General features: G+C 34.3%; 3 protein-coding genes across 5 annotated transcripts; 2 read left to right on the top strand and 1 right to left on the bottom strand.

The window, feature by feature from the left end:
* The first annotated feature begins 357 nt into the window (after positions 1–357).
* On the top strand, positions 358–1,651 carry LOC116346680 (zinc metalloproteinase nas-4). Its single transcript, XM_031776861.1, has 3 exons — positions 358–1,058; positions 1,127–1,263; positions 1,327–1,651. Exons 1-3 carry the CDS (start codon positions 554–556, stop codon positions 1,411–1,413), a joined length of 729 nt encoding a protein of 242 aa, XP_031632721.1. The 5' UTR covers positions 358–553; the 3' UTR covers positions 1,414–1,651.
* Positions 1,652–1,888: 237 nt separating this feature from the next.
* On the top strand, positions 1,889–4,695 carry LOC116346668 (protein lin-9 homolog). Of its 2 annotated transcripts, none has more exons than XM_031776842.1 (4): positions 1,889–2,051; positions 2,284–2,716; positions 2,779–3,015; positions 3,110–4,695. In XM_031776842.1, exons 2-4 carry the CDS (start codon positions 2,299–2,301, stop codon positions 4,276–4,278), a joined length of 1,824 nt encoding a protein of 607 aa, XP_031632702.1. In that variant the 5' UTR covers positions 1,889–2,051; positions 2,284–2,298; the 3' UTR covers positions 4,279–4,695. The 2 variants fall into 2 exon arrangements, with proteins under 2 accessions (XP_031632702.1, XP_031632704.1); XM_031776844.1 differs by having other exon boundaries at positions 2,264–2,716.
* On the bottom strand, positions 4,639–10,243 carry LOC116346669. Of its 2 annotated transcripts, none has more exons than XM_031776846.1 (9): positions 9,864–10,243; positions 6,820–7,020; positions 6,412–6,713; positions 6,268–6,318; positions 6,148–6,177; positions 5,919–6,078; positions 5,651–5,804; positions 5,480–5,524; positions 4,639–5,238 (listed from the first exon to the last, which is right to left on the bottom strand). In XM_031776846.1, the coding sequence occupies exons 2-9, from the start codon at positions 6,860–6,862 to the stop codon at positions 5,016–5,018; spliced, it is 1,008 nt and encodes a 335-aa protein (XP_031632706.1). In that variant the 5' UTR covers positions 6,863–7,020; positions 9,864–10,243; the 3' UTR covers positions 4,639–5,015. The 2 variants fall into 2 exon arrangements, with proteins under 2 accessions (XP_031632706.1, XP_031632705.1); XM_031776845.1 differs by having other exon boundaries at positions 9,927–10,243.
* Between the last annotated feature and the right edge of the window lie 616 nt (positions 10,244–10,859).

Below are 10,859 nucleotides of genomic sequence, written 5' to 3'. Positions count from 1 at the left end.
TGAATTGAACTGATTACATCACGAAACATACATATCGAGAATAAAAATGGAAAAAAAAAAACTGAAGGCTAAATATGAAACGTCATACCAAATATGGAATCTCACATTTGTGCATTGTTCTTTTTTGCATAGTTCTTCAAAAAAAAAAAAAAACAGCTGTTGAAATCGTTTTGTACTATGAATATCCACTGAATGAATGAACGGTTTGTATAATTAACGCGGAATTATAAATGCAGCGTAACGATGATATTTGTATGAGGAAACTAACATGTTAGAATAAACACAATGGGGATGATGATAATAGCACGAATGAGCTAATTCCATGTCGCACAATCGCCTCGCACGTGAATCGCTTCTATCTGTTGTGCAAGTATTTACATGCATGTCATTCAGCTTGGTGAATTGGGGTTAATAATCTCTTGAATTAATATTCTGGTCACATTTTCCCAAAAAATATATATGCCACGGATAAGTGGAAAAAATCCTTTATAAGTCCGATCCTCACCACACACATCATTCAGTGAGAATCGTTCGGTGTTTATTAGTTGCTAAAATGCTTAATCATTTAGTTTGTTTATTTGTTTTGAGTGCTAGTGTTGGCGCCAGTGACAGTTCACTTCCAAAAGATTATTTTGAAAATGAGTTTACTTTGGGTGACGAACGGCAAAATGATCGTAATGCAATGAAATCGTCGACAAATAAATGGCCAAATGGTATTGTTCCATATCGTTTTGACGATGGCTACACTGAGAAAGACCGTGCTGCCATTCTGAATGCCATGGAAGTATTTCGGAAGAAAACGTGCATAAAGTTCCACTTCAAGCGCACCACTGATACATATCATATAAGATTCAAAAAATCCAACTCCGGTTGTGGCACATTGGTTGGCTACAAGGCGAATCAAAGCGAACCCATTGATATTTATCTATCGGAAAATTGTTTGAAATTATCTGGAGCGATTCAACATGAACTGTTACACGTTTTAGGACTATGGCATGAACAATCAAGACCTGATAGAGACGAATATGTTGACATCATTTGGGACAACATTGAACCAAGTAGTTTTTAGACCATACATAATTTAACACTTTCATTTTTTAGTTCGACTTAACTTTGTTTTTTGTAGATCATCGACACAATTTTGCAAAGAAAGACAACGATTTGGTGGAAACATTCAATTTACCATATGATTATGATAGTTTAATGCATTATCCGAAAAATGCGTTTGCAAAACGTGGAACCAATTACACTATTGTTGCAAAGGTACATCAATTTTTCAGTTGAATATTAAATGAAATATATTTGTTTGAAAAAAATGTATTACAGCATAATACCAGTCGTAAATTGGGACAAATAAACAGTCCGAGTGAATATGATGTGGAAAAGATTCGTCGAATGTACAATTGTCAATAAAGAAAAAAAGAATGATGTATGTGCATAAGGTGCATGAGTTTCGTCGCATTTTCCACAGATACCGGCATTTTGATAACCTATATTAAATTACTGAGTTGCGCGCTGCATACAAATATATTTGTACATTATACACAATAAAATTCAATTATCCACTATAGTTGTAGTAGCATTAATGTTTCATTTAAATTGGATAAGAGTTGTACAATTTTTCGTGATTTGCATTGAAAATTAGATTTGTTTTTCGGTCCTAATTAAAAATCAATTGGTTTTAATCACATAAAAATTAGCATAATATTATAATTGAAACGAAATTAATGCTGAAACTACGTCAACATACGTGAAGACGCGCGCCAATTGCTTCAAATCCGGTGTCATTGTCTCGAATGTCAAATAAACCGAACATCGCGGCGAATTCAATTGGAGTGAAGTTGCGGCGGGTGCCAATAACTTTTGATTGTTTGTTGTTGTCGCTCACAAGTTGATTAGAGCTTCATTTTTTCCGCTTCGCTAATGTGAAAATAAAAAAAAATCCACATTTAAATTGAAAATTACAACAAATTTTACATTTTTTTATTGTTCAAAACGTAGCAAAATTTAATTTTTGCCAAACGGCAATAGTGTGGAGTGTTTTCGAAAAGGTAAATTTGTGCATTTTAAAACTTAAAAAAGTACATACATCGTTGTCAACAGTCACGTATTGTACAGTAATGAAATGCCAATTGTCAACGTTAAAAACGAATGAATGACAGTAACAAAATTATTTTTTTTTATTGTGAAATAAAGCGAATAAATTCGATTCAAAGCACGCAAATTTCATTTTAATCCGGATATTTTTTATTGGTGATTAATATTTTTCAATTGAAATTGTAGAAAAAGAAAGAGAATATGTCGGACAGAAATAGAGATAAGGATGATTCGTTTGACGAAGAAGTTGAAATACCAGCCTTTGGACCAGCTGCATTGGGTTTGCATCGTGTGGGTACGGCATTGCCACAACGTGAAAAACCAGCGCAACCAATTCAAGTTTTAAATGCACGCGGAATGCCGGCACGTATACGTAAACGTAATAAATTATTTTTCGACGATGATATTGTAAATGATCCGAAATCGTTACGTCAATCGCCAACGAAAAAAAGTGCATCAAAATCAACACCGATTAAAACTCCTATCAAATTGCCGTTACATTCGCCAAGTAAACATTTGAAAAAGCGTAAAGGAACCGTGTCCAAATATTTGAAAAGTCCATCGTCGGCATCGAAACCGTCACTTTTGAATGATTTAAAGAAAACACCAAAATCAAAAGGTACCTCTTGCATTTCCAATTCGAATGGCCAAATATTCAATTCAAATTTTATTCTATTTTAGATATCGTACCGTCATCTCATTCGTTGAGTGCATCGAAACCATCGACTTCAAAATCCGTTGCACAGCCCACAACCGTAACAGTTCCGAGTTCACCGACGTCAGGAATCAGTGCCATCGATCGTGCAATTAGCCAGCGCATCGGTTTGCGCTTGAGAAACCTTCTTAAATTGCCAAAAGCACACAAATGGGTCAGCTACGAATGGTTTTATAGTTACATTGATAAGCCATTACTGTTGGGTAAGTGAAACTCCAACATAATATCTTATGAATTTCAAATTCTAACATTTTTTCTCCAATTACACATCCATTCCGAATTTCTTTTTCTTTTTAGGTGAAAATGAGTTCCAAGCATGTTTACGCGAATCATTTCCCCAATTAAAAACACATTTATTAACACGGCCGGAATGGTCAAAGGTTCGTCGATTGATGGGTAAACCAAGGCGTTGTTCGCAATCATTTTTCGATGAAGAGCGTCGTGAATTGGAGCGTCGAAGGCAAAAGATTCGTTTGTTGCAAAGTCGAAAATCGGGCGATATTTCATTTGTGCGCGATCTTCCAAAGGAAATTCCATTGTCGCTGCCGATCGGAACGAAAGTAACAGCACGCTTGCGTCAACCACAAGATGGCATTTTTACTGGTGTCATTGAGGCAATTTATTCAATGTCAAGTGAATATCGGGTGACGTTCGATCGTGCCGGTTTGGGAACACACTCAGTACCCGATTATGAAATTCTTGTAAATGAATCGGTCGAAACAATTCCGGTTAGCAATATTACACAAAATTTCCGGCAAAAGATAAACGGTCTATGCTATGTGCCATCACCGTTGGCCGCTGTAAACAAATTGAATCGAAGCGATCCATTGCTTGGCAGCAGTTTTGATGCTCAAATCAAATTGAAAAATTATGTTTTCCCCAAAGAATCGATTGGTGGCTTTCAATTACGTTTACTTGAACTGATTATACGTACACGTAAAACGCTCGCCGCAAAACAAATGAAATTGACCCGATTGAAAAGCATGAACACAGAAGCCGAACAATATAAATCATACAATGAACCATTCCCGGAGGATTATCAGCAGCGCTATGCCAGCATTGTCATTGGAATGGAAAAATTGAATCGAGACAATCAAAAATATTTGTCCGAAATTCAAACGTATATTCGAGATTTGGCCAAAGATTCACGCACCGTTGCGATGCTTGAGCCAAGCTATTTGCGTGAAAAATGCAGAGAACTCGGACGGGACACCGTACAAAAGAATTTGCAATCATCGGTTATTGATGGCGATTCAAATGTTATGGGCCTAATAAATGATCTGTCGATGATTATGTACGTTGCCTCACATTTACTATCAACAGATCCAAATTATCACATTTCAAAAGTGCTGGAAGGTGTTTTGGAAGAAACGAAAAATAAATTGGACTCGGAGAATATCGATTCATTTCATGCAAATGTCCACGCACATATTCGACATTTGGAAAAGAGTTTAGCGCAACGTTGAGACATTTATTTTATTTTTGTTTTACTTCAAATTCATCCCGGACAATATATTACTAGTAACAAAAACAAAACCGGGAATTAAATCGTTTTTTTTTCTTCCGCTTATTGTATTAGAATATGTAGTTTTTTGTTGATTTTTTTTCTCAACATTTTCTGTCTGAATTGACCCTATATGAAAACAAACAAAAGCAACAATCCTTGAGTGATTAAGTGTATCTAAAAATAGAAATGTTTTTTTTTTCGTGTAATTTCAATAAAAAAAAGAATAGTTTTTTTAGATTATGTAATTTAATGAATTACTACTAACCCAATAATAATTATAATAATAATAATAATATTTAGTGAAATAAAATGTAAAAATTTACATGACCCAATATATGAAATAAAAAAAACCTTTTGCTTTTCTTTATCAAAGAAATTTGCGGCCGTCTTTCTTTTCACATAGTTTGGAATGAATTGATCTAAATTAAATGTTTATTGCACTCAAGTAAATATAATAGATGAAATTTGTGTTCGTTCTATTCATTAATTCGTCAAAATAATACACCTAAGGCTTTTACAGCTAAATGGAACCAATAAATAATGCAATCAAATTGAAACCTTTCTCTTTCACGAGAATGGCCAAAGAAATGATTTTTTTTTTTAAATTGATTTTTGATTGGGATTTTTGTTTGTTTGTGTGTTTGTTGAACTACACACTTATTTTGCCTAAATGTAGTTTGTTGTTTGAGTTAGATTTTATTTGTAACCAGCAAAATCAAAATCAGATTGAGAAATTGTTGATTGAGCAATGTTGGCACTGCCACTGGTTGGCGATGGACCTGAAGGACCAGAGCCGCCATAGTTATGGTTCGTTGCATAATCATCGTGACGCACCGATTCTTCGCCGGGAATTTCCTTCAAATGAATAGCGGCATGAACGGCGGCTGCTGATGCATTATTTTGAGCTTGTTGAGCTGAACTGAGGATATATTTTTCAAACGAAAGAAATCAAGATTAAAAAAAACAACAAAGGTGACTTTATATATTCATTATTTGAACAATTTTTCACTTATAATTTGAAAAAAAAAAAAAAAAAAAAAAAAAATATTTATTGAGGTAAGAAATGTCTTCACTTTCAAAAATTCCACTATTGGGTGGTGATGCATGGAAGCCGAACCGACCAATTTTTCTTTCACTGTCTCGAACTAACTAATACTTACGCTGCCGCACTTGTAGCTGCATGTTGAGTTGCTTCAAAGTCAATGCTGAACAAAACAAACAAAATGAAAATAAATAAGTATTTATAACCACTATACTTATATTAATGGTTATATTATATTGTAGATTTAATGCCAAGGATTCTGAAATGCTCAAACTTTGAATTGGTTTACCGTGCTGCATGTAATTGTTCTTCAACCAATTCAACTCGTTGTTTAGCTGCTCCGACCATAGATTGTTGACTGGCCAGCTCTCCGGCTGCCTCTTGTGCGCTTTGTTGAGCGTGTTCTGCTGACGTTTGGGCATTATTGAGTGCCGCAGTTAAAACTTAAAAGAAAAAAAAAACATAAAAATAATCAACGTGCAATGTCATTTCCAAATAGAGTCGGTGAAATGTTGATATGCAAAATAAAATAATTCAATTAGATCCGAAATACGTACCCTGAATGTGATTCAATGCTTGTTGTGCGGCCTGCGCGGCAGCTTTTGCTGATCGCTTAGCTTGTTGAAGTTGTGCAATTTCACTTTCCAATGCTTGTCGTGCTTCGATACTTTGCTGTTCCAATCCCTGCAGTAAAACTTGTTTACCCGCCAATGCAGCCTGTTTAATTCAAATAAAAAAGCATCATATAAATAAAAGCACTTTGGAAAATCAAATCGAGTCAAGTACCTGTGCGGTGGCTGCTGCTTGTGAGGCGGCCTAAAAGAGATAAACAAAATAAAATAAAAAATATATTGTATTAAAAGAGCATTTACACCCAAATGAATTGTGAGCGAGTGAATTTTGTACCTGCGCTAATGTATTCTGCGCTATGAACGCTGCCTGCTTAGCTGCTGCATGCTAGAAAACGAGATTATGCATTGTAAGGAAGTGGAAGTCAACAAAAAAAAGATTCAAAAATTTACACAAAAAAGTGTATAGATATGATTTTACCTGATTGTTAACTGCCGAGCTAGCTTGATCAGCGGAACCTTGCGCAATAGATCTTAATCCGCTACCGGCACTATATCCCGGTTTCTTTGATGAAATATGTTTTGCGTGCAAAAAAGATTCATGATGTTCATGGTGGTCAACTTGTTCGGATTCCTCATTTTCATGGCTCTCTTCAACGACTGGTTGAGAATTTCCAGTTGGATACTCATATTCATTATATTCAAACTCTTTCTTATGCAACTGTGGATTAGCATTCTGTATCGATGTTATGATCTTCGGATGTCGACGCGATTCGCTAATGCCTGAATTTCCGAGCGAGAAAAATATCAAAAATCAGACAAAATAAATAATGAATCTCTAGAGTTTTATGAACTGGAAATTATGACTTGGTGAATAAAAACAACATACCAAAACAGAAGTATAAAACAATAACAGCGGCTAGTACTTTCATTTTCGTATCGTTTTGCGTTTCAAGATGATGAACCTATTATGTTTTTTTTTTGTTATTTGTTATAATCTTCAACGTGTTAATGATCGACCGGTCGATTGCGATAATTGGTAATCGTATTTGGTATTTTGTACTACTGCTCGAGTTCAAGTTAATCTCGCCTATATATTTATTGGTAGAAATGGTGTTGGAAAAAGAAAAACAAATATGCAAATTAATGTGTGCATTGATTCCGATGGTAAAGTGCGTAACATAATTTTGCAGACACACATAGTGCACCGCACGTGTGGCCGACAATAATCGAATGCTTTCGCTATGTAATACGTGCATCTATTTTATTCGAGAAGAATGTATGTTTACATTCAACTGATTTTTTTTTTGTTTCGTTGCGATTCAATTGCACGCGTATGCATTTTTAATTCGATTGTTTGTTTAGTACAGCGTTTCAAGTTTCCTTGTTATATACCGCCGTGGTTTAATGGACTAATGAAACTTCCATGTTCAATTAGTTTTGTTACAAAGCAATATGCATCAAACAATCAATGAGAAACTATTACAACTACTAAATTATCGAGTCAAATGAGAAGAAAGTATTTTCACCGAAGAAAAACCCAACCAAATAGATTGGTCGAGAAAATGGAGTTCATATATCGCATGTGGCAAGCGAATAAGGTGCTTTTTTAGGCGCACAGATTATGAGGCATATTGTCATAGCCTACGACTCGTAAGCACCATTCAATCAATGAATAGAAAAAAAACCTTTCAAACATATATAATAAGTTAAAAAAATTAATCCTCCAATGGAAGCACCATACAATTTGGTGATAATTCGATGGAAGCACCGATTGGGTACCGATGTGCGAAACCCATTTTTTAAATAACAAACACACTTTTTGCAAACAATTTCGAAAAAATTCCCATCAATTATCATTTTAACTATGCATGCCTACTTCATTATCATATTTGTATTCATCAGAAATATAAAAGAAACCGAAAGATACATTTGAATTTCTTTTCTTTTGCAAACATCCATGCCAAAGACAACAACAAAAATTAAATCGGATAGAAAAAGATATGGGATTTGTTCTCTGATGAAAGACGGTTATTGGTTTTTTTGTTACCATAAATTGCTATTTTGACGTGGTTTAATGAATAGGATGCGAAGAAAGCATCAATAAAACCGGATATTTCAGCATAAAATAGAGTGAAAAAGAAACATGTGCTGTATCTACTGAACACAAAATAATTTCACTTTTCATTACAAATATCGCGCATGTGTCTCGTGCACATGTTGATCTTGACTGGCACTCTATTTCAATCTCGTTGCAAACAACTTCAATTACCGTTGCATATATCTGTGATGCAGATGCATGCAGACATACGCACACATGGTGATCGCAACAGAAAAATAAACAATTCGATAATGGTTTGAAATAAATGGTTGTTACTGCTTGCATCATGGTAAGTGTAAACATTTAATGGCCAGAATTCGATGTCAATGGCACTTTCAATTTGAATAAGTGGGAAGTGCTTAGCTTCGATGACGGAAAATGCAAATATTTTAAGCTTTAACCGAAAAAAATTTTCATCGCGCCACAAGCCACTTAGTTATTTTGATTATGGCAAGTCTTAAAGGCTAACCAATTTCATGTATGTGCACTTTTTGTGTCTTTTTACTAAATGCAATTATTCAATAGCCATTAAGTTAGTTAATGATTGAACAACGTGCACCAATAATAATTACCGTGACTTTTTGAATTGTATGGATTAAAAAGAGAGAAGAAAGCAGCAGCCGGAGAAGCACTTTAAGAAAACAAAACAACCGAAGAATGTCATTTGCAAAAAGCAATAGATTGCAATGAATGACCATGACATTCAACGAAAACAATGGTTTATCAATTGAATGATGATTTGCAGTTTGATTGCAGAAAAAAAAACTCAAAGTCAATACTCGATGAACCGACAGATGTTCGAGTAAAATATAAAACCGTTTACGATTGCAAATCAATTAGTTGCCAGATTATTGCTACCTTTACAGTTTAATCAACTTAAATCACAAATGATGCATGAAAATGATAGACAATCATATTAACACGCTTGTCGATTGTCAGCTCCGCTACTTCTCATATAAATATATATGTGATTCGCATGCTGCACACTTATAATCGCATTTCGATCAATTTAATAATAATTAACAGCTGAGAAAGCTGAATTAACTCATTACCGATTAAAGACTCTTTCTATTGCATCATGCATTTATTTTGGCCATTTCTTCGGGATCAAATTTCACTTTCAATGTCTAACAAGACTCGCCATCTAGCATCGTTAAAATATTCCTTTCGTGAACCCATTTGTATAATAATGTGGAAATGTAATTATGATATGTTAATGTTTAGCAATAAATTATTATTACTAGTCAACAATAAAAAAAATGTCTCATTTGAACAGAGATGAACTGATTTTACTGTCGAGCAATAAATCAATGGTTGATCTATGGGTTCATTTTACAGTGTTTGACACCATTTCATTTAAATGATGTTTCAAACGAAAACTAATGTAAATACTCAATAAATAGAAAACGAAATCGAAGCCATGGATTGATGTGGATTAATAAAACCAGTTCCATTGATGGCTTGATCGTTTGATGTTAACGTAAATTTTTGTTCGGCATCTTCAATTCAAAATGAGCCGTGACCATTAAATAATAAAAACGTTTTAATCAAAAGAAAAATGTGTAGACATTTTATGCCGTTCAATTCTTATCTCAATACAATGCATAACTACCGTTAAAAGCATCGTTCGAAAGTGTTCACGCAACACGAATATGTAACTCGTTCGAAAGTCTATCTGATTGTCATATGTGAGCTGAAGAATTGTCATGTTTTTAATTTCAGTGACCAAGAGTATGAAAATGTGCATTTATGCACTTTTTAACACTTTCACAATGAAAATGAAATTGCGTTGAACATTTGAAATTGTATATTTTTTTAATTGGTTTACATACTTGTTTGTAAGATTTATCGAGTTTGTGCAGAAAAAAGAGTATCCTTTAATGTTAAAATCAAACCTTGATGAAATCACAGAAATAATTCACGTTTCGTCACTTTTCACAGACTATTTTTTTTCAACTATTTTTTTTGTTCAACCCAAGTTGTGTTTATTTCTGTCCAATGGATTTTTCTTCTCTCAGTCCAGTTTTCAAGAAAGCGTGTTACTTGTTGGCTTGTTCAAAAACGACTGATCAAAATTCGCGCCACATTTGATCGGGCTAGCTGAATTTATGGGGACACAGTGTATTCAAACACCAACTCTTGTGTGTTCATGGCTTCTTTCACTTCCAACAACAATGGAACGAACGAACGGACAATAAAAACGTTACATTGAAAAATCTTCCTTTCCCCTTGCACTTGATTATTGTCAATAAATTGCATGCACACACATCCGAATCGAGCCACCACTCTACCGTCGCAACTCATATCATTTTAATATCGGCGGCTTCTTTGGTATGGTAGTGAAACATGCCAGAAACGATCATCCATTGTACACATATGAATCACATGGAATGGTCAGTTAAACCATATATGGAATTTGTATACAACAAACGCAATCGGTTTTTTGATGAATTCATTGCTCGGCTCACAGCTGTTGTACGTAGAATTGATTTTCCTGCTTCGTTATGCATGAAACGGATATTGTTCGATGAAGCTTATTTTACAACTTTTTGAATACATTATTGGAATATCTTAAAAAAATAAATAAAATCCATACTAGAATAGTTCGGGCCATAACATGAGTCTATGAGTGATTTTAAGAAATTATAATAAATTTGAACTCATATTTTCAATTCTATTTAAAAACCAATAAAAAGAGCAATATTTCAATTGAATTTTTTTTAGTTTTTTTTTCTGTTTCAAGGCGTATAGGTTCAGTTAATTTGATGGCATGTACTCACGCTCATTTTAGTTCAGTATTTTATGCCGCGGCGAAATAGATGTCTCCA

This window comes from Contarinia nasturtii, unplaced genomic scaffold (genome assembly GCF_009176525.2).
Source record: "Contarinia nasturtii isolate CC-2019 unplaced genomic scaffold, AAFC_CNas_1.1 Cnas_scaffold_1627, whole genome shotgun sequence".
NCBI classification, from domain to species: domain Eukaryota; kingdom Metazoa; phylum Arthropoda; class Insecta; order Diptera; family Cecidomyiidae; genus Contarinia; species Contarinia nasturtii.
This window is presented reverse-complemented; position numbering and strand designations above follow the sequence as displayed.